We start from the raw sequence: 23,262 nt of genomic DNA, 5'->3' as shown, positions 1-23,262 counted from the left end.
CGCTTAAGTGATGTGCCTACAAATTATATAATTGGGCTTGCACAAACTAGTGCTTACTAAAAACTATTTTCTACTTGACATGTATTACTACCTAAAGACCTTTGGAACAGCAATGGAAAAACCATTAGCAAATCTCTTCATGGGGAAATTCAAATGTTATTTTATTTATGAAAATATTCCTTACAAAGATCATGTTAAATATTGGACCCGCTATATAGACGATTGCTTTATAATTAAATAAATGTCTTAACTACATTAACTCACCGGTCATTAACTCTAGAGTACAATCAATTTCCTTCACTATGGAAAAGAACATTAACTCCAGAGTACAATCAATTTCCTTCACTATGGAAAAGAACATTAACTCCAGAGTACAATCAATTTCCTTCACTATGGAAAAGAACATTAACTCCAGAGTACAATCAATTTCCTTCACTATGGAAAAGAACATTAACTCTATATATTTCTTGGATGTACTTGATACAAAGAAGGGCCAATCGCTAAGTATTACAGTTTACAGAAAACCTACAGATTAAAATACTATACAGACAACGGATAGTTATCCCCCTAAAAAGAGGTTTACCAGTCAGTCAACTTCCTAAACTGCCTCTCATCTGTGAAACAGAGGAAAAATATGGTAGACAATCCAATTCTCTCATTGAGCGTTTCCGCTTGAGAGGATACCCGACACCTGGCTTGATAAAGCAACAAAAAAAAGAGTTAAAAACTTAAACAGAATCCAGTTACTTAATTAATACATTCAAATAAAAACAGAAGAAACACTTTTCTGTCAAATAAACACTGGCATTTACTATCATCAGACTCCTCTTTAAATTCTGCCTTCCAGAATCCACCTTTATTCACCTATAAACAATCAAGAAATCTTTCTGTGGTCAGAAAGAGAAAAGAGGCATTCATAAAAGGATCATGTATCTCATGTAGCACCATAAGGAAATGTTCTAACTTGGTATGCCATAAGACTTCTAGGAATGATGAGATAAAGTCATGTATAACTTGCCCTACTAAATAAGTTATTTGTATGTAACAGTGTTCTTTGCAATAAGATTGATATTGGAAAAACATCCCGCGCTTGGAAAGTACGCCTTGTGGCACATAAATCCACTATCAGACGTCAAGATATCACCTTGCCAGTTGCGAGACACAAAGTCTTTTGATTAATGAATTGCGTTGTGTCGGGATCAAAAGAGTGTATCCACCATGCAGAGGTGATTATGACAACAAATTCCTCCAATGGGAAGCCATATGGATATTTAAATTAAATTCTGTACATCTACCACTGGAGGCTGCTGAAGGGAGAAAAGCTCATACTAATGGCTGGAATGGAACAAATGGAATGACATCAAGCACATAGAAACCATGTTTGATACCATTCCATTCATTCAGCTCCATCCATTACCACGAGCCAGTCCTCCCCAATTAAGGTATCACCAATCTCCTGTGATCTCCACATAGTTTAAAAGAAGAACTAGATTGCTATATGCCAAATATAGACTGTTATACAAGAACACCGCCCATATCAGATTTTGCATATTGTTTATAAGTTAGCCCCACATATTTATGAACGGCTGTGCCTGATGTCCTTTGTGGTAAGCTATCTCATGAATTGATATGATTCATCCAAGTGAGCAGACACCTAAGGCAATTGACAAACAGTGTAGCTATTCCCTCCGCAAGGCAATCAAACAAGCTAAGCGTCAGTATAGAGACAAAGTAGAGTCGCAATTCAACGGCTCAGACACAAGAGGTATGTGGCAGGGTCTACAGTCAATCACGGATTACATAAAGAAAACCAGCCCTGTCGCGGGCCAGAATATCTTGCTCCCAGACAGACTAAATAACTTTTTTGCCCGCTTTGAGGACAATACAGTGCCACTGACACGGCCCGCTACCAAAACGTGCGGACTCTCCTTCACTGCAGCCGACATGAGTAAAACATTTAAACGTGTTAACCCTCGCAAGGCTGCAGGCCCAGACGGCATCCCCAGCCACGTCCTCAGAGCATGTGCAGACCAGCTGGCTGGTGTGTTTACGGACATACTCAATCAATCCTTATCCCAGTCTGCTGTTCCCACATGGTTCAAGAGGGCCACCATTGTTCCTGTTCCCAAGAAAGCTAAGGTAACTGAGCTAAACGACTACCGCCCCGTAGCACTCACTTCCGTCATCATGAAGTGCTTTGAGAGACTAGTCAAGGACCATATCACCTCCACCCTACCTGACACCCTAGACCCACTCCAATTTGCTTACCGCCCCAATAAGTCCACAGGCGACGCAATCGCAACCACACTGCACACTGCCCTAACCCATCTGGACAAGAGGAATACCTACGTGAGAATGCTGTTCATCGACTACAACTCAGTATTTAACACCATAGTACCCTCCAAACTCGTCATCAAGTTCAAGACCCTGGGTCTCGACCCCGCCCTGTGCAACTGGGTACTGGACTTCCTGACGGGCCGCCCCCAGGTGGTGAGGGTAGGTAACAACATCTCCACCCCGCTGATCCTCAACAGTTGGGCCCCACAAGGGTGCGTTCTGAGCCCTCTCCTGTACTCCCTGTTCGCCCACGACTGTGTGGCCATGCACGCCTCCAACTCAATCATCAAGTTTGCGGACGACACCACAGTGGTAGGCTTGATTACCAACAACGACGAGACGGCATACAGGGAGGAAGCGAGGGCCCTCGGAGTGTGGTGTCTGGAAAATAACCTCACACTCAACGTCAACAAAACAAAGGAGATGATTGTGGACTTCAGGAAACAGCAGAGGGAGCACCCCCATATCCACATCGACGGGACAGTAGTGGAGAGGGTAGTAAGTTTTAAGTTCCTCGGCATACACATCACGGACAAACTGAATTGGTCCACCCACACAGACAGCGTCATGAAGAAGGCGCAGCAGCGCCTCTTCAACCTCAGGAGGCTGAAGAAATTCGGCTTGTCACCAAAAGCACTCAGAGCATCCTGTCGGGCTGTTTCACCGCCTGGTACGGCAACTGCTCCGCCCACAACCGTAAGGCTCTCCAGAGGGTAGTGAGGTCTGCACAATGCTTCACTGGGTCAAACTACCTGCCCTCCAGGACACCTACACCACCCGATGTCACAGGAAGGCCATAAAGATCATCAAGGACAACAACCACCCGAGCCACTGCCTGTTCACCCCGTTATCATCCAGAAGGCGAGGTCAGTACAGGTGCATCAAAGCAGGGGCCGAGAGACTGAAAAACAGTTTCTATCTCAAGGCCATCAGACTGTTAAACAGCCACCACTAACATTGAGTGGCTGCTGCCAACATACTGACTCAACTCCAGCCACTTTAATAATGGAAATTTATGTAAAAAATGTATCACTAGCCACTTTAAACTATTCCACTTTGTTTACATATCCTACATTACTGATCTCATATGTATATACTGTACTCGATACCATCTCCTGCATCTTGCCTATGCCGTTCTGTACCATCACTCATTCATATATCTTTATGTACATAATCTTGTACATGTGTGTGTATAAGGTAGTAGTTGTGGAATTGTTAGGTTAGATTACTGGTTGGTTATTACTGCATTGTCGGAGCTAGAAGCACAAGCATTTCGCTACACTCGCATTAACATCTGCTAACCATGTGTATGTGACAAATCAAATTTGATTTGATTTGAATCATGAATGGTTCACACCTGATGCCCTCAATTGCCCTTTGTGCCCACTCCCATACCCTATAATTCTGGCAGACCAGAGAAGCCACATCAGATGAATGGCAACCCGGATTAGCAGCAACTGCTCAGCAACTTCTGCTCACTAAGTAGGGTAGTCTAGTGGTTAGAGCTTTGGACTAGTAACCGGAAGGTTGCAAGATCAAATCCCTGAGCTAACAATGTAAAAATCTGCCCCTGAACAGGCTGTTATAACACACTGTTCCTAAGCTGTCATTGAAAATAAGAATGTGTTTTTCGGATGACTGCCTTGCCTGGTTCACCAATTACTTTGCAGACAGAGTTCAGTGTGTCAAATCGGAGGGCATGCTGTCCGGTCCTCTGGCAGTCTCTATGGGGGTGCCACAGGGTTCAATTCTCGGGCCGACTCTTTTCTCTGTGTATATCAATGATGTTGCTCTTGCTGCGGGCGATTCCCTGATCCACCTCTACGCAGACGACACCATTCTATATACTTTCGGCCCATCTTTGGACACTGTGCTATCTAACCTCCAAACAAGCTTCAATGCCATACAACACTCCTTCCGTGGCCTCCAACTGCTCTTAAACGCTAGTAAGACCAAATGCATGCTTTTCAACCGGTCGCTGCCTGCACCTGCATGCCCGACTAGCATCACCACCCTGGATGGTTCCGACCTAGAATATGTGGACGTCTATAAGTACCTAGGTGTCTGGCTAGACTGCAAACTCTCCTTCCAGACTCATATCAAACATCTCCAATCGAAAATCAAATCAAGAGTCGGCTTTCTATTCCGCAACAAAGCCTCCTTCACTCAAGCCGCCAAGCTTACCCTAGTAAAACTGACTATCCTACCGATCCTCGACTTCGGCGATGTCATCTACAAAATGGCTTCCAACACTCTACTCAGCAAACTGGATGCAGTCTATCACAGTGCCATCCGTTTTGTCACTAAAGCACCTTATACTACCCACCACTGCGACTTGTATGCTCTAGTCGGCTGGCCCTCGCTACATATTCGTCGCCAGACCCACTGGCTCCAGGTCATCTACAAGTCTATGCTAGGTAAAGCTCCGCCTTATCTCAGCTCACTGGTCACGATGGCAACACCCATCCGTAGCACGCGCTCCAGCAGGTGTATCTCACTGATCATCCCTAAAGCCAACACCTCATTTGGCCGCCTTTCGTTCCAGTACTCTGCTGCCTGTGACTGGAACGAATTGCAAAAATCGCTGAAGTTGGAGACTTTTATCTCCCTCACCAACTTCAAACATCAGCTATCTGAGCAGCTAACCGATCGCTGCAGCAGTACATAGTCTATTGGTAAATAGCCCACCCTTTTCACCTACCTCATCCCCGTACTGTTTCTATTTATTTACTTTTCTGCTCTTCTGCACACCAATATCTCTACCTGTACATGACCATCTGATCTTTTATCACTCCAGTGTTAATCTGCAAAATTGTAATTATTTGCCTACCTCCTCATGCCTTTTGCACACATTGTATATAGACCCCCCCTTTGTTTTCTACTGTGTTATTGACTTGTTAATTGTTTACTCCATGTGTAACTCTTTGTTGTATGCTCACACTGCTATGCTTTATCTTGGCCAGGTCGCAGTTGCAAATGAGAACTTGTTCTCAACTAGCCTACCTGGTTAAATAAAGGTGAAATAAAAAATAAATAAAAAATAAAAAAACTGACTTGCCTAGTTAAATAAAGGTCAAATTAAAATACAAAAATTGGTTGTTCCCTACAGGTGTAGACGTTCTGCTCCTTGTAGTCGACTGTGTGCCGCTTGAACGTCCCCATCTAGAAGGCTGCAAGGTCGAAATGTCTGCGTATGCTATGAAAACGCTACATCTTTTTTTTGAGTGCACCTTCTCTATAGTACCTGCAGACACAGTGGCATAGCAGGTAAGTCAGGTTGCTGGCAACTGAAAGCTTGTGAGTTCAAAGCCCAAGTCAGGTTTACTCCAAAGTAATCCAAATACCAAAGCATACTGTCCCTTACAACAATAATACCTTAATCCAGCTCTACAAATACATTAACTTTTTGTATAGTTACCTTATTTTCACTGCAACCAGTAGACGGGAAATATTTAACAGTGTAATGAAGAAACTTCTAGTTCTATCAGTGTAATGAAGAACCATACACATTTTTATAAACAGGGACAAAATAAAGAACCCTTTTTTGGTACTAACTAGCACCTTTGTTTTAGTGTAACTAGGATGAGGAAGAATGCTGTTATTGGAAAAAGGTTATGTTTTATTGCACCTCCAGTAGCTTGGGGCGGTGGGCAAAAGAGAGGTGGATAAATTGTGCTGAAAGACAGACAGAATAAACTGGTCTTGAATTTGCAAATCCTTGGGAAGAGGCCAGATTAAGAGGGAGAGTTTCTAGCAATGCTTGTTGTGGATGGGGCACGACATCCTAGGGAGAGCTATCTGTTTGTCGGATAGGTTCTTAGAGAGACTTCTATTCAGGATGATTTTAAACAGACTTATATGCTAATAGACAGGTTACTATGGTATAATGGAGGCCAGGAATCTGTTGTTTTTCATTGGTGGAAGCCACTCAGAGCAGCTGAAGCGAGGGGGGCAGGGAGAAATAAAGACTAAACATTGGAGTGGTGTAATAAGGCTGTGAGTGCTGAGCAATTCATGAGAAGGAAGGACAGAGAAGGGAAAGAGAGAGTGAGACAGAGAGAGAGAGGAGGGGAGGGGAGAGGAAGAGAGAGAGACAGAGAGAGACAGAGAGAGAGAGAGAGGAGGGCAGAGGAAGAAAGAGAGAGAGAGAGAGAGAGAGAGAGAGAGAGAGAGAGAGAGAGAGAGAGAGAGAGGAAACCGGACCGAAATGAAAGGCGAGGAGAAGGTAAAAGAGGAGAAAGAAGCTGGAGAGACCAGGGCAGGAGCAACCTCCATCATGCCTATAAAGTGTTTATGAACTTCCTTACACTGTCGTCAGTGGCTGCCTTATCTATTTTCACCTCAGGCAGAAGGCTCCCGCCGGGCTGGTGAGCGATGAGTGACACTACGCCATTGCAGTCCACCGTGCTGTTCCTCTTCCCTCCAATGTGGGGCGCTAGTGGGTTGATGAGGCGCGATGAGCCCTGGCTGTAGCCGCTGTAGCTGCTGCGGCGGTAGGGGATGAACAGGGAGCCCCGGCGGTCCTCACTCTCCTCCACCGTGCTGTGCTCGTCGTCGGCAAACTCGTTCTCCGAGCCCACGTCCTTGGGTGGGCGGCCCTTGTTGAAGCTGAAGATGCTGCTGCGGCTGTTGTGGCGCGACATGAAGGGCGAGCCCGGGATGGAGAGGAGAGACTGGAGGAGGGAGAGGGAGAAGGGGGATGGAGAGAGAAGAGAAACAGAGGGAAATATAGATAGATAGGTGGGGGCGAACAAGAATGGGTGAGACAGAGTGAGAAGTAAAGGGAGAAAGAGGTGAGGGGATGAGAAATAAGAAGAGACAGATAGCGAAACAAAGCACGAAAGAGAGAGAGAGGGGGGGGTGGTGTGAGATGGTAAGAAAGAGAGAGGGAGCGAGAGAAAGAATGAAAAAAATTAAGTAAAATAGACAAAATGTGGCTCCGCTCCTGACTGGCGCAGTGGTCTAAAGCACTGCATCTCAGTGCTGGAAGCTTCACTACAGACCCTGGTTAAATTCCAGTCTGTATCACAACCAGCCATGATTGGGATTACCATAGGGCGGTGCACAATTGGGACAGCGTTGTCCAGGTTAGGGTTTGGCTGGGTTGTCATTGTAAATAAGAATTTGTTCTTAACTGCCTAGTTAAATAATGAAAATAACGAGGCTATATACAGGGAGTACAATTTCATAAATGCCGACAGATCATTTGTTTGTTCGACATGGCAGGATCTTTTTGTGTCTGTAAAATGTATTATGCACGCAATTACGATGGAAACCCCTTTATGCTCAAATATTGATATAACAACCATCATATCGAAGTAAACTTGGATTTACGCGATGACATGGTGTGTAGTCCTCTCACTACGACTCGGGAAACCTTGCAGTTTATTAGACTACAGATGAAAATAATTTGTGATGTGCATGTACAAATTACCTCGACTGTATCCCGCACGCTGACTCGGTAGCGGTACCCCCTGTACAGAGCCTCATTATTGTTATTTTATTGTGTTATTTTATCATTTTTTACTTTAGTTTATTTGGTAAATATTTTCTGAACTGCGCTGTGTGTAAGTAAGCATTTCACGGTAAGGTCTACACTTGTTGTATTCGCACATGTCACAAATAAAGTTTGATTTGATTTGACTGTATCTGTGAGCTGTTGGCTAGAGCGCACATGCCAAGAACAGAGTAGGCACATATGTTATTTAACATTTGTTTTTGTAACAAAACTGTCGGTAGAGTTGAAAATGCGATGGAAACATATTGAACCTTAGATTTTTATTCGGTACATGAAAACTTAAGCGAAGAAGGACATTTTGTGTGGTGGAAACACACCACTGGTGGGAAGAAGTGTATCTGTCTTTATGCAGATTTTAGAATATTCGCAAACCTGTCGCCAATTGGATGGAATCCTAGCTACAGAGACAGAAAAGAGATAATGGTTAATTCAAACATGGAAAGACACAGCAACTAAAGACTAGAAGATGGTCACTTTAGAAATTAGGCACACAAATATTATGCAAAGGTCCATTTTGCTTAGTAAACAGTTCTGACTGGGCTTCTCAGAGTAATGAAAAAACACAGCTAGATTACTGCTATCAGCAGGGTCGTGAATGATCAATGAAAAGGCCTTATAAATAATGTAGAGGGGTCCTGTGAAAGCAAGCCTCTCTCTGGCCTTCCCTTCCCTCACACCAAACAGACCAAGACTAGTGTAATGTACAGTCACTGCTGCTACACTAAAACTGCTCTCCTTTGCACTAGTGTTGAACAGAAGATGTGTCAGCACAATGCGACGTCACTGACTATCACCAGGAAGGAGAGAAAGAAGAAAGGAGAAAATAAAAAATGGCAGCGAGGGAGAGGTGTGAGGCCTTAGTAATTCTGTCTGTTACATTAACACGAAACCTTGCATTGGTATGACATCATTGTAGTCGGGTGGCTAAGCTGAGAAATTTGACTTAATCATTCACTTTGTGATAAAAGCATCAAATTTGATACAGACGTATGTACAGTGCATTCGGAAAGTATTCAGACCCCTTGACTTTTTCCACATTTTGTTACGTCACAGCCTTATTCTAAAATGGATTACACATTTTTTTCTTATCGATCTACACACAATACCCCATAGTATGCAGACCCACTACTCAGTACTTTGTTGAAGCACCTTTACAGCGATTACAGCCTTGAGTCTTCTTGGGTATGATGCTACAAGCCTGACACTACTGTATTTGTAGTGCCAGGTTTGTAGCAGAGTGCCGGGCTTGTTTCTCCCATTCTTTTCTGCAGATCGTCTCAAGCTCTGTCAGGTTGGATGGGGAGCATTGCTGCACAGCTATTTTCAGGTCACTCCACAGATGTTCGATCGGGTTCAAGTCCGGGCTCTGGCTGGGCCACTCAAGGACATTCAGAGACTTGTCCCGAAGCCACTTCTGTGTTGTCTTGGCTGTGTACTGTGGAGTGGCTTCCGTCTGGCCACTCTACCATAAAGGCCTGATTGGTGGAGTGCTGCAGAGATGGTTGTCCTTCTGGAAGGTTCTCCCATCTTCACAGAGGAACTCTGGAGCTCTGTCAGAGTGGCCGCCCTGACCAAGGCCCTTCTCCCCCAATTGCACAGTTTGACCGCGTGGCCAGCTCTAGGAAGAGTCTCGGTGGTTCCAAACATCTTCCATTTAAGAATCACGGAGGCCACTGTGCTCTTGGGGATCTTCAATAATGCAGAATTTGTTGTACTCTTCCCCAGATCTGTGCCTCTACACAATCCTGTCTCGGAACTCTACGGACAATTCCTTTGACCTCATGGCTTGGTTTTTGCTCTGACCTGCACTGTCAACTGTGGGACCTTATATAGACAGGTGTGTACCTTTCCAAATCATGTCCAATCAATTTAATTTACCACAGGTGGAATCCAATCCAAGTTGTAGAAACATCTCAAGGAAGATCAATGGATGCACCTGTTTCCAACCAGCTCAATTTCGAGTCTCATAGCAAATTATTATTTTTTGCTTTATCATCATGGGGTATTGTGTGTAGATTGATGAGGAAAACAATTAATTTAATACATTTTAGAATAAGGCTGTAATGTAAAGTCACAGGGTCTGAATACTTTCCGAATGCACTGTACCTTGAAAAGATTTAGATATGGAGCGACTACAGATTTGGCCCCTGGGGCGATTGGCAGCCATTTGTGAAAATTGCCACCAACATTAATGCTATTTTACAATTCAAAAGGAATGCTTTGTGGTAAAGGCACCAAATTTGTCACAGAGCTAGATTTATGGACCCATGGCTGCCGACTGTAACACTATTTTGATGGTCAGAAGAACTATTTCCAGATATACAAAGCACATTTGACACAAAGGCACTGTAGATTAAAGGTAGATTTAGAAATGGAGCCACCACAGACATCTTACAAAATGGCCATTGTCTGTATTACAATGTTACAGTTCTGAAGTCCTTTTTTTAGATAAACGTATCAGATTTGGTAGAGTTAGATTTATATATCACCAAAAATATTTAGATATGGAGCCACAACAGATTTGGCCCCAGGGGGCTGTGGTAGCCATCTTTGAAAATGACTGCCTAGCAGTACCAATATTTTACAACTTAGAACTATTTTACGAGAAAGGCTCCAAGTTTGGCCCAGAGATAGATTTATGGACCCTACAAAGACTAAGATATGGAGCCAACACAGACCTTTCACCCTAAATAGGCTATATGTTACCCTGCATTATAGTTTTTGTAACACATTTTTTTAACACACAGCTGTTGGTTGATATGCACCATTGGTTGCTATACTTGAATACAGGGTGTCAAGTCAGGTCCAAAGCTATGAGATCCCTTTGCTTAGTAGCAAATAGTAAGTTAGCGGCTTAGTTCCAGGGCTTTTGATGTTCTTTTTAAAATATTTGGTCTGTTTCTATGATTGCATCCACTGACCTAATAAAAATGATCTTTAATTATGATTTTGGAGGTCCCTTAGCGGAAGTAAGTACACCTTTACCTGATGCTTCCTCAAATCAACAGTTACCACCAACATGTGGTGAAAGTAAAAGATTCTCTGTGTCATGTACAGTTCTTGTCTCACTGAAGCACAGCTTGAGAGAATTGTCCACAGCAATTGTGAACTACTCAAACTCAATGGCTGGGATATTTTTCACAGGTACAGCTGTAGTTAGTCTGTATTTCATCCTGATATGGGCATTGGGAAGTAGCTTCAGTAACCATTTGTTTAAATGCTCATGGAACCCAACCCATTAGACCAAAATAATATTCCGTCTTGGACCGAGGCTGGTTTTATGTCGCAGGTAGAGCTACCTCATCAATAGAGCATTCTAACTCACCTCCACTAGAAGCAGTCCCAGAAATGTTTACTTTTTCCTACAAATGTGGCCTACATGGCTGCAGTGTTTCTCTCTGTACTCATTGTATTATACTGTGTGTAACTGTTAAACTTTTTGGTTTTCAGGAGAACCAGGCTAAGAACTATAAACCGTGACTTTAAAAGTCAAAGAAGTATATGCCATGACTTTTTGTAGATTAAAGGTTTGTAAAATAGTGGTAGTCTGCGGCTATATAGTAAGATGGCTGCCACGGCCCCCAGGGGCCAAATCTGTGTTTGCTCCATATCAAAATATTTTTAGGGTACCTAAATCTACCTTCGTGCAACATTTGGTGTGTTTATAAAAAATGTAAGAAAAAATTCTGAACGATAACGTTGTATTACTGACAATGGCCATTTTGTGAGATGTCTGTCACAGCCCCCGGGGGCCAAATCTGTGGTGTTTCCATATCTAAATCTTTTCAGGCTCCATAAATCTACCTCTGTGCCATATGTGGAATGTTTCTCTCAAAAAAGTCCTTCTGAGTTGCTTACCAAGAGGATAGTGAATGTTCCTGAGTGGTGTAGTTACAGTTTTGACTTAAATCTGCTTGAAAATCTATGGCAAGACTTAAAAATGGCTGTCTATCAACAACTAACTTTACAGAGTTTGAAGAAATGTTAAAATAACAAGACTCACAGCTGTAATCGCTGTCAAAATAGCTTCTAATATTGACTCAAGGGGTGAATATTTATCTTATTAAGATATAAAAGTGTTTTATTTTACATAAATAAAAATAAAAATATGTAGAAATGTTTTTCCACTTTCACATTATTGTGTTTTTGTGTAGATCGTTGACACAAAAAGGACAATTAAATCCATTTTAATCCCAATTTGGAACACAGTAAAATGTGAAGAAATCCAAGGGTAGTGAAAACTTATGATAGGCACTGTATGTCTCATTACTTATGAAAGTCTCTGAAAATGACTTAAATTAAGAAAATAGTTTATCTTTATTGTCTGATGCCAGTTTTTACCTGGTTCATGATGGACGACTTGCGTCCCAGCCGGTTGCCTGGGAAACGGAAGATGCTCCTCCTGCTGCCATCGTCCGACTCGGACTTAACGTGCTTCTCGTGGTCGACCTTCTCGCCTTTCTCCCCCTTCTCTTTCTTCTCCTCCTCCTTCTGACGAGACTTCTTCTTGCGATTGCGTCGATCCTTGGCGCTCTTGGAGCTAAGCTTGGATGCATCAGAGGAGCTACGGGATAGGTGACCTCCACCCTCTGTTGCATCGCCCCCCTCCACCCCGTCGGCCTCCGACACCATGCCCGCCGAGGTCGCCATGGCAGCAGCCTGAGGGGTGGGGAGGTGGGGGACAGGTAAGAGAGAGGAAAAGTGAAGGGAATGAAGGGAGACAGACAGACAGACAGACAGACAGACAGACAGACAGACAGACAGACAGACAGACAGACAGACAGACAGACAGACAGACAGACAGACAGACAGACAGACAGACAGACAGACAGACAGACAGACAGACAGACAGACAGACAGACAGACAGACAGACAGACAGACAGACAGACAGACAGACAGACAGACAGACAGACAGACAGACAGACAGACAGACAGACAGACAGACTAGGGCTGATTTGTTTACTGTGGTTCAAATCACTTTTTCTGATTTGAATATTTGCTAAATAAATGTTTTAGCATGGAGCATGAGCTACTCACTAGGCTATAGCCTATGTCTACTGCAGGACAAGACAAAGCCGTGAGAAAACGAGTTTTGATAAGTCATGGTTATTAAAGTCCTAAAAACAGGTTGGCTCACCAATACATTATCAGATGGAGAACACGCTTTTTGGAAGAGAAATACCTGATTTTGGTGCAAGTACAGCTGACTAGCGCTAGCTGGCGTTAGTAACCTTAGCTACAATTTTGTGGATTAAACTAAATTACGAATCTGATAAGAATCCCAGAAGACAGACAGACACTGACAGACAGACAGACAACACCCACACCAAGTCTGGGACTAACCTGGGCATCCTGAAGGATGGCAAGACAGAACAGGTAGGAGAGGGGAGAAGTGAAGGGAGTGTTGTGTACAGACAGATAGACCCAGCAATCAGACAGACAGAGAGACAGACAGACAGATGGCTCCTCACCCAGTCTAACACCAGGGAGGGACAAACCTGTGCATCCTCTTGCTGGTTCTTGATCTGCTCCAGCATGGCTTTGAACTCTGCCTCTTTCTGCTCGGCCTCCTCTATCGTCGCCTGGTTCTGCTCCTCATAGGCCATGGCCACCACAGCCAGAATCAGATTAACCAGGTAGAAGGATCCAACGAAGATCACCAACACAAAGAAAATCATGTAGGTTTTCCCTGCCGCTCGCAGTGTCTGGGAGGGAGGGAGAGGGGGGAGGAAGGAATGGGGGAAAGAAAGAGGGAAAACAAAGAGAAGCAACATATACTGTAACAATGGTCATAATGAATAAACATTACCCATTAATTATTTGAAGTGGCAGTATTTTTCTTCCAGAGCTGAGGTACTTCCCTGTGTTTCTCTGTCAATACATGGTGTCTGTACTATCTTTGGCACTGTTAGCTCTGTTGGTGCTTTGACATCCACACCAATAGGTTTCTCTGGGAATGGCTCATACATGCATAATACACCATCTGTAATCTTCTCCTGGCGGAGTAAGCCACGCAATCTTTACATTCAACACCTAAAATGTATAGTACATGTGAGTTGCACACTTATTCCCTTCATAGTGAACATGTACTAACTATTTCGTAACATACTGTACATATTGAAATTCATAACATATCATGCGAATCGGCGGAAGTAACATCATAAAAAATGGATGATAGACATTCACAAATTAATATATATCATACAAAACGTAACATATCATACTAAATGGAGGGACACAAATCTAAAGTTAGAAGATAATTGTCAACCCGATTTGAAACATCTTGGTCACAACTTTTATTTCCTAAATGGAGTAGGCTGATGTATTCAATTATGTATTTATGGCTGAATTTTGGAGTACATTTGTACAAAAGATTATGAGAGTCCACCCATAACCTGGCCCCTGTGCCACAATACAACTTTGTTTTCACTCGTGAAATGTAGGCTATACATCCATTTACGAGGGGCAACCTTTCTGTAATTCCAACCAACCATAATTCCATGTCTTTTCCTTTGGCCTGTTAGCACACAAGTTGTCCCAATTGATAACACACCCCCTCGAAGCATGCAACAGTGTGTGATCGTGGCCCACAATTTATGGAGTTCCTGTGTGTATTCCTGCATCTACAGGCAGCCCCTCGAGTAACCCATTGGTTCCTGCATGAACGTCCCCCCCTTGAGCACGCCATCTTCCAGCTTGTGTGACACTTCTGATATTTTGGATTTCCCCTGATTGTCTATGTGATTCAAATGTAGGTCAAAAGGGAAATAAAAGTATTTTTAGTTTTTCGGGACGAAAGACAGCTAGCTAGCTACCGGTGTTGCCCCCGCCTGATGTGTAAGAGAGTGCTAGCTAGTACCCAGTGTCCTTCGCTCCTGTCTTCTGAACACCTGCCTTCGACGCCATTAACAGAACTGCGGGAAAGCAGTGCCCGATAGGCGGGGGCTTAGGACACTGTCTACCAGTGTCCTAGTTAGCTAGCTACAGTTGTTGCCCCCGCCTCTTCTTCTTCTGTGGGGTATATCGGCATCCACCTCCTGTACTGGAGTGCCCCTGCCTCCCGCCTGTGGACCGGGGTCCTTGCTTAAAAATTTACCAATTGAAGTATAAAGAGGGTTATACATAAAGTAGGATCTTAATTTGAGCCAGTTTGCTAGAGTAGGAAAATAATGCAGGAGTCTTGACAGGTGCTTCCATGTGTGATTTTGTCTGCTCACTGTTTTAATGCTCCCAAACTTAATATTTTAATAAAGCTTTGGTGATTAAGAAGGCGGTCTCAGAAGTCAAACCCTTTATCGATAGTCTTTACTACTTGGAGAATGCTTTGGGCAGGACAAAAAAACAGCCTTCATTGAGAGGAGTGGAGGCTATGCCTGGTTTTTAATAAAAGGAAATGAGAAAAAACATTTGTCTATTATGTCCCTAAATACAAGGTTTATATATGCACTTAAGCTGTCACAATCCATTGCTAAGACCAGCATTTAATTGGACTTATATATCCCCACCAGTTCTGCCTGAAATTGCCACTTTGGCGCACGTTTTTAAGGACACACCTCAGATATTGCCACCCCTCCCACCTCAGCACAAGCGTGCTCATATAAGACAGGTAAATTACCAATCTTGGTGCAAGGGTTGGTAAATAGCACAGCGCCGGCTTAACATGTTGAAATTGCCAACAAGCGTGCATTTAACAATTGCTCTTACTTAATGCCAGCCGAAAATAGAGCCCTCTTTATTTTAACACACACTTACGTTAGGCAATACTCAACAACATGTTGAGTTCTCTCAAGCTCTTCCAGTCAAACTTAAAACAGAATCTTTCTTATCTGCAGCTGGGACATAGATTATGACCAAAGACCAGAAATCAGGTTAAACTCTGAGATACTGTAGAATCCATGCAGCCTCTCATCAACAGAAGCAGTCAGTGACTCACAGTTTGATGGCAAAGAAACCAAGAGAGAGAAAATGCCGAGAGGCTATTTGCTGATCCACTGTCAAGCATGATGATTTAGTTTCTTTGCATGTTGTAGACAGGGCAGAAATGCCAGCCTTGATGAACCAATTAGCCAGTAGCCCTTTTCTGCAGTCAAATGACCTAGTGGGTGGAATATTATTATTATTTTATTTTTTTACTAACTAAAATCTGGTGTTATATTAAACAGTTTATTTTACTATTGGGATGCAAACTCATAGTTGAATACATTTCAACTCTATCTCTAACATGGTACAGATTTGTTTAAGCCCATAACCATGTGTGTGTGAGGTGTATACATTTGTTTCAAAGTGTATTTGTTTAAGACTACCAAGTAACTCTCTGTGTGACCATGATTTAGCCCACTGCAGTAAAAGGTTAAACAACAGTGCTGCAGAACTGACAGTCAATTCTCAGTTCAAAACAACAACATAGAGCCATCTCAATCTATTGCTTTGGTTTCAATGCTCTCCGGCTGCTCATATAAGCCGCCCACATTGAATTACACTGCTTCCCGCCATTACAAGCAGGAATTATTACAGTATTAATTTTCCCTGTCTATGACGAGCTTGGCCTTACCAGCATGTAGAGGTTCTCCCAGAAGTCTTGGGTCATGAGGCGGAAGAGAGTGAGGAAGGCCCAGCCGAAGCTGTCAAAGCTGGTGTACCCGTAGTTTGGGTTTCTCCCGGCCTTCATACACGTGTAGCCCTCAGGGCACCGCCTGGGAGGAATGGAGGGAGAAGGGGAGTCATGATTTTCATGGAGTCATGAAGTAAATCTCCCATTGACATCGACACATGATTTGCGTGAAAGTCTTAGTTATGTTAGGATTATTTTCTGTTGTTCCCTTTTATGGTGGCTATTCCAATCACTGGAAGTTTTATTTTGCAGTAATAGATCATGAGACTCACCCTGAGTCCGAGCTGTTTCCACACAGTAGAGCATCCAGCTGCCCAGGAATGAAATAGAAATTCCCTGAAAAAGTTAAGGACATCTTTATCTTCATCTGACTCATACATTTAGACTGTTTCAGGCTCTTATGGTTATGTGGAATGTGGGACTGTGTTTATTTACGATGTGCAGTGGACTCACCATCATTCATTTATACTGTATTCTGCATGTTCTTTTATCTAACCCAGACATGTACAGTGGGGCAAAAAAGTATTTAGTCAGCCACCAATTGTGCAAGTACTCCCACTTAAAAAGATGAGAAAGGCCTGTAATTTTCATCATAGGTACACTTCAACTATGACAGACAAAATGAGAAAACAAATCCAGAAAATCACATTGTAGGATTTTTAATGAATTTATTTGCAAATTATGGTGGAAAATAAGTATTTGGTCACCTACAAACAAGCAAGATTTCTGACTCTCACAAACCTGTAACTTCTTCTTTAAGAGGCTCCTCCTCCACTCGTTATTTGTATTAATGGCACCTGTTTGAACTTGTTATCAGTATAAAAGACACCTGTCCACAACCTCAAACAGTCACACTCCAAACTCCACTATGGCCAAGACCAAAGAGCTGACAAAATTGTAGACCTGCACCAGGCTGGGAAGACTGAATCTGCAATAGGTAAGCAGCTTGGTTTGAAGAAATCAACTGTGGGAGCAATTATTAGGAAATGGAAGACATACAAGACCACTGATAATCTCCCTCGATCTGGGGCTCCACGCAAGATCACACCCCGTGGGGTCAAAATTATCACAAGAACGGTGAGCAAAAATCCCAGAACCACACGGGGGGACCTAGTGAATGACCTGCAGAGAGCTGGGACCAAAGTAACAAAGCCTACCATCAGTAACACACTACGCCGCCAGGGACTCAAATCCTGCAGTGCCAGACGTGTCCCCCTGCTTAAGCCAGTACATGTCCAGGCCCGTCTGAAGTTTGCTAGAGAGCATTTGGATGATCCAGAAGAAGATTGGGAGAATGTCATATGGTCAGATGAAACCAAAATAAAACTTTTGGTAAAAACTCAACTCGTCGTGTTTGGAGGACAAAGAATGCTGAGTTGCATCCAAAGAACACCATACCTACTGTGAAGCATGGGGGTGGAAACATCATGCTTTGGGGCTGTTTTTCTGCAAAGGGACCAGGACGACTGATCCGTGTAAAGGAAAGAATGAATGGGGCCCATGTATCGTGAGATTTTGAGTGAAAACCTCCTTCCATCAGCAAGGGCATTGAAGATGAAACGTGGCTGGGTCTTTCAGCATGACAATGATCCCAAACACACCGCCCGGGCAACAAAGGAGTGGCTTCGTAAGAAGCATTTCAAGGTCCTGGAGTGGCCTAGCCAGTCTCCAGATCTCAACTCCATAGAAAAACTTTGGAGGGAGTTGAAAGTCTGTGTTGCCCAGCAACAGCCCCAAAACATCACTGCATGGAGGAATGGGCCAAAATACCAGCAACATTGTGTGAAAACCTTGTGAAGACTTACAGAAAAGGTTTGACCTCTGTCATTGCCAACAAAGGGTATATAACAAAGTATTGAGATAAACTTGTGTTATTGACCAAATACTTATTTTCCACCATAATTTGCAAATAAATTCATTAAAAATCCTACAATGTGATTTTCTGGATTTTTTTCTTCTCATTTTGTCTGTCATAGTTGAAGTGTACCTATGATGAAAATTACAGGCCTCTCTCATCTTTTTAAGTGGGAGAACTTGCACAATTGGTGGCTGACTAAATACTTTTTTGCCCCACTGTACAAACAAATGTCTTTCTGTCTAGTCGTAGACATATAGGGCCTTCAGAAAGTGTTCATATCCCTTGTCTTATTCAACATTTTGTTGTTACAGCCTGAATTCAAAATTGATTAAATAATGTTTTTTGTCACCAATCTACACAAAATACCCCATAATGACAAAGTGAAAACATGTTTTAAGAAATGTTAGCAAATGTATTGAAAATAAAATACAGAAATATCTCATTTACATTATTTTGTAAATATTTTCTTAAAACTGCATTATTGGTTAAAGTCTTGTAAGGAAGCATTTCACAGTAAGGTGTATTCATCCTGTTGTATTCAGCGCATGTGACAAATAACATTTTATTAGACTTGATTTAGATTTTCAAACTAATTTATTCCAAAACTGTAACTAGGCCACTCAGGAACATTCAATGTTGTCTTTCAAGCAACTCCAGTGTATATTTGGCCTAGTTTTGGATTATTCTTCTGCCGAAAGGTGAATTAGTCTCCCAGTGTTTGCTAGAAAGCAGACTGAACCAGGTCTTCCTCTAGGATTTTGCCTGTGCTTAGCTCAATTTCATTAATTTTTTTCAACAAAAAAAACTCCCTAGTCCTTGCCAATGACAAGCATACCCATAACATGATGCAGCCCCTAACATATGTGTTGTGTTGGATTTGCCCCTAACATAACACTTTGTATTCAAGACAAAAAAAAATCTTTGCCACATTTTTAGCAGTTTTATTTTAGTTCCTTATTGCGAACAGGATGCATGTTTTGGAATATTTTTATTCTGTACAGTCTTCCTTCTTTTCACTCTTTCATTTAGGTTAGTATTGTGGAGTAACTACAATATTGTTGAGCCATCCTCAGTTTTCTCCTATCACAGCCATTAACCATTTTAAAGACACCATTGACCTCATTGTGAAATTCCTGAGTGGTTTTCATCCTCTCTGGCAACTGAGTTAGGAAGGACGCCTGTATTTTTGTAGTGACTGTGTGTATTGATACACCATGGTCAAAGGGATATTCAATGTCTGCTTTTTTACCCATTAACCACTCGATGCCCTTCTTTGTGAGGCATTGGAAAACCTCCCTGGTCTTTGTGGTTGAATCTGTGTTTGAAATTCACTGCTCGACTGAGGGACCTTACAGATAATTGTATGTGTGGGGTACAGAGATGAGGTATTGTCACGACTTCCCGCCGAAGTCGGCTCCTCTCCTTGTTCGGGCGGCGTTCGGCGATCAACGTCACCGGCTTTCTAGCCATCGCCGCTCCATTTCTCATATATCCATTTGTTTTGTCTTGTTCCATTACACACCTGGTTTTCATTCTATGATTACTGCATGTATTTAGTCCTCTGTTCCCCACCATGTCTTTGTGTGTAATTGTTTATTGTTATGTGGATTTTGTCAGGCACTTTACTTTTGCTATGTTCCGTGTTTTTGATACATTAGTGTTCTTATTTGCTGTCATTTTTGGACCGGAATTAAAGTGCGCCTGTTTATTACACTCCGCTCTCCTGCACCTGACTTCGCCTCCCATACACACCCCTGACAGGTAGTCATTCAAAAATCATGTTAAACACTATTATTGAACACAGAGTGAGTCCATGCAACTTATTATGTGACTTGTTAACCACATCTTTACTCCTGAACATATTTACATAACAAATGGATTGAATACCTATTGACTCAAGAAATTTCAGCTTTTAATTTGTAATTCTTTTTTTTTTTTATCTAAAAACATAATCTCAATTTAATCCATTATAAATACAGGATGTAACACAAGAAAATGTGAAGAAAAAATGTCAAGGGGTGTGAATACTTTCTGAAGGAACTGTACATGTCTTTTGGTCTCGTCATGATATGACGATCCCAAATTAATTTTGAACATCGCAGTCCGTCTCCTCCCGATGCTGCCTTGCCCCTTTAATTTCCCATTAAGTAGCCAGCACATTCGGGTTGAATATTTTCCAGAAAATCTCAAATGTTCCTTTCAAAGAAAATTGCAACCCCTCGAGTATTCCTGTTCCCCGATCATAAATGCTATTTAAAAGCATATAAAAGCCTACGAGCAAAAAAAACGAAGAAATACATTTCTTGTTGCATTTGCTGCAATTAAATCAACTCAAAGTTCTCTGAAAGTCGCCACAATATGTAGTTGATGTAGCCTAGTTTAAATGTAGGCCTATGAAGCATTGTTGGCCGACTTGGCTGAAAATATTATGAGGTTAGGGATGAATCGACATTACAGAATGGGTACCTGGAGGGAAATGGGGAAGGGTCATTATTTTTCCATTTCAGTCAAGGGGAGGGTTTAGTATATATTTTTTTATATCTAGTCCAGGGAACGGTAGTGGAATTTGTAATTTATGAAATTTCAATATTTCTAAGTGTTTTAATATTAGTTGCTTATTAGGCTATACCTGTATATCGATATGTGCCCGATGCCAGCCCTCATCTTTGATTCTCTACTGGGCGCGCAATATCAAGTGTGCTTATAGGATATTTAGTGTGGTCTTTATCAAATGATCCATAGCCTATAGGCTATGAAGTGCATGCTCGGAGAAGCACAGAGCAAAGTTATATTTCTAAGATAGGTGCTGGGATGGTGTGAATAAAACTAGGCTGCATTACACACTGCAATGGCTATTCTAAAACTGAGCCCCGGCCTGCTCTGCTCTTGCTGATCAAAACCTTTTGTGCTGCCCTACCAACCCGGTGTTGTGTAGGCCTACAGTGGCAGTTCAGGAGGAGAGTCAAAGAATTCTTCCGAAAATAATTTTTGATTAGGCTTAGTCTGAAAAATGCAATGTCTTGGGCACGGAACAGCTTATGTTCTGTTCAGTTTGAGAAGGAGAGCGCGAAGATGAGAAGGTGGACCGGAGGTTAACTTTAATAGCTTGCTACTACTATAATTGATTTGAATAAAAACAATATGTTCCTTGCCCATGATGTATTTATCAGAGTTAATGACCTCACAATGAGCTAGATTCGAGTAACTTACATTGTGGTGCTGAAACTTGAAGCAGCATTGGCGACACAATCAATCAGAAATGGACAACTCATGGTACTGAAAGTAGGCAAATTAAAGTAGGCATAATTCATTTCAACCTCTTCATTTTAATTTGACTTTACTAAGAACAAGAAGGCTTTGTGTTAGAGTCTAGTTCTTCCTATTTAGAAAATAAGAAGTAGCCTACCTGTTTGACAAATGGAATTAGGCTATAGGCTGCTATACAGTGCATTCGGAAAGTATTCACACCCCTTAACGTTTTCCACATTTTGTTATTTTACAGCCTTGTTCTAAACTGGATTTGTTTTACAGACCTTTAACCAACAACGCAGTTTCAAGAAAATCCCCCCCAAAATAAGTGATATGAATAACAAATCATTAAAGAGCAGCAGTAAATAACAATAGCGGGGCTATATACAGGGGGTACCGGTACAGAGTAAAAGTGGCAATGTGCAAAGTTACACGGGTGTTGAGGTAATTCAGGTTTTTATGAACATGTGGGTAGAGTTATTTAAGTGACTATGTATGGATGATGACAGAGAGTAGCAGCAGCGTAGAAGAGGGTGGGGGTTTGGTGGGGGGGATTTGCAAAAAGTCTGGGTAGCCATTTGATTCGATGTTCAGGAGTCTTATGGCTTGGGGGTAGAAGCTGTTTGGAAGCCTCTTGGACCTAGACTTGGCACTCCGGTACCGCTTGCCATGTGGTAGCAGAGAGAACAGTCTATGACTAGGGTGGCTGGAGTCTTTGAGCATTTTTAGGGACTTCCTCTGACACTGTCCGGTATAGAAGGTGCTGGATGGCAGGAAGCTTGGCCCCTGTGATGTACTATGCCGTACGCACTACCGTCTGTAGTGCCTTGCAGTCGGAAGCCGAGCAGTTGCCATACCAGGCAGTGATGCAACCCGTCTGGATGCCTTGATGGTGCAGCTGTAAAACCTTTTGAGGATCTGAGGACCCATGTCAAATCTTTTCAGTCCCCTGAAGTGGAATAGGTTTTGTCGTGCCCTCTTCACGACTGTCTTGGTATGCTTGGACCATGTTAGTTTGTTGGTGATATGGGCGCCAAGGAACTTGAAGCTCTCAACCTGCTGCACTACAGCCCTGTCGATGAGAATGGGGAAGTCCTCCTTTTCCTGTACTCCACAATCATCTCCTTTGTCTTGATCACGTTGAGGGAGAGGTTGTTGTCCTTGCACCACACGGTCAGGTCTCTGACCTCCTCCCTATAGGCTGTCTCATCATTTTCGGAGATCAGGCCTACCACTGTTGTGTCATCAGCAAACTTAATGATGGTGTTGGAGTCATGCCTGGCCGTGCAGTCATGAGTGAACAGGGAGTACAGGAGGGGACTAAGCACACACCCCTGAGGGGCCCCCGTGTTGAGGACCAGCTTGGCGGATGTGTTGTTACCCTTACCACCTGTGTGCGGCCCGTCAGGAAGTCCAGGATCCAGTTGCAGAGGGAGGTGTTAAGTCCCAGGCTCCTTAGCTTAGTGGTGAACATTGAGGGCACTAGGGTGTTGAACGTTGAGCTATAGTCAATGAATAGCATTCTCACATAGGTGTTCCTTTTGTCCAGATAGGAAAGGGAAGAGTGGAGTGCAATAGAGATTGCATCATCTGTGGATCTTTTGGTGCAGTGTGCAGATTGGAGTGGGTCTAGGGTTCCTGGGATAATGACCAGCCTTTCAAAGCATTTTGTGGCTACAGATGTGAGT

General features: G+C 42.7%; 1 protein-coding gene across 3 annotated transcripts in view; it reads right to left on the bottom strand.

Annotated features, from left to right (window-relative positions):
• The window catches only part of LOC109895278 (sodium channel protein type 8 subunit alpha), a 117,033-nt gene that overhangs the window by 54,875 nt on the left and 38,896 nt on the right, over positions 1–23,262 (bottom strand). For all 3 annotated transcript variants that reach the window (XM_031822881.1, XM_031822875.1, XM_031822877.1), the window contains 5 exons: positions 16,740–16,803; positions 16,408–16,549; positions 13,355–13,561; positions 12,197–12,514; positions 6,678–7,010 (listed from right to left, as the gene is read on the bottom strand). In XM_031822881.1, the coding sequence (XP_031678741.1) occupies positions 6,678–7,010; positions 12,197–12,514; positions 13,355–13,561; positions 16,408–16,549; positions 16,740–16,803 (1,064 nt within the window). The remainder of the gene's footprint in view (positions 1–6,677; positions 7,011–12,196; positions 12,515–13,354; positions 13,562–16,407; positions 16,550–16,739; positions 16,804–23,262) is intronic.

The sequence above is a fragment of the Oncorhynchus kisutch genome, linkage group LG1 (genome assembly GCF_002021735.2).
Source record: "Oncorhynchus kisutch isolate 150728-3 linkage group LG1, Okis_V2, whole genome shotgun sequence".
Lineage (NCBI taxonomy): Eukaryota > Metazoa > Chordata > Actinopteri > Salmoniformes > Salmonidae > Oncorhynchus > Oncorhynchus kisutch.
The sequence above is the reverse complement of the archived record's forward strand: the minus strand, read 5'-3'. Positions and strand labels throughout refer to the sequence as shown.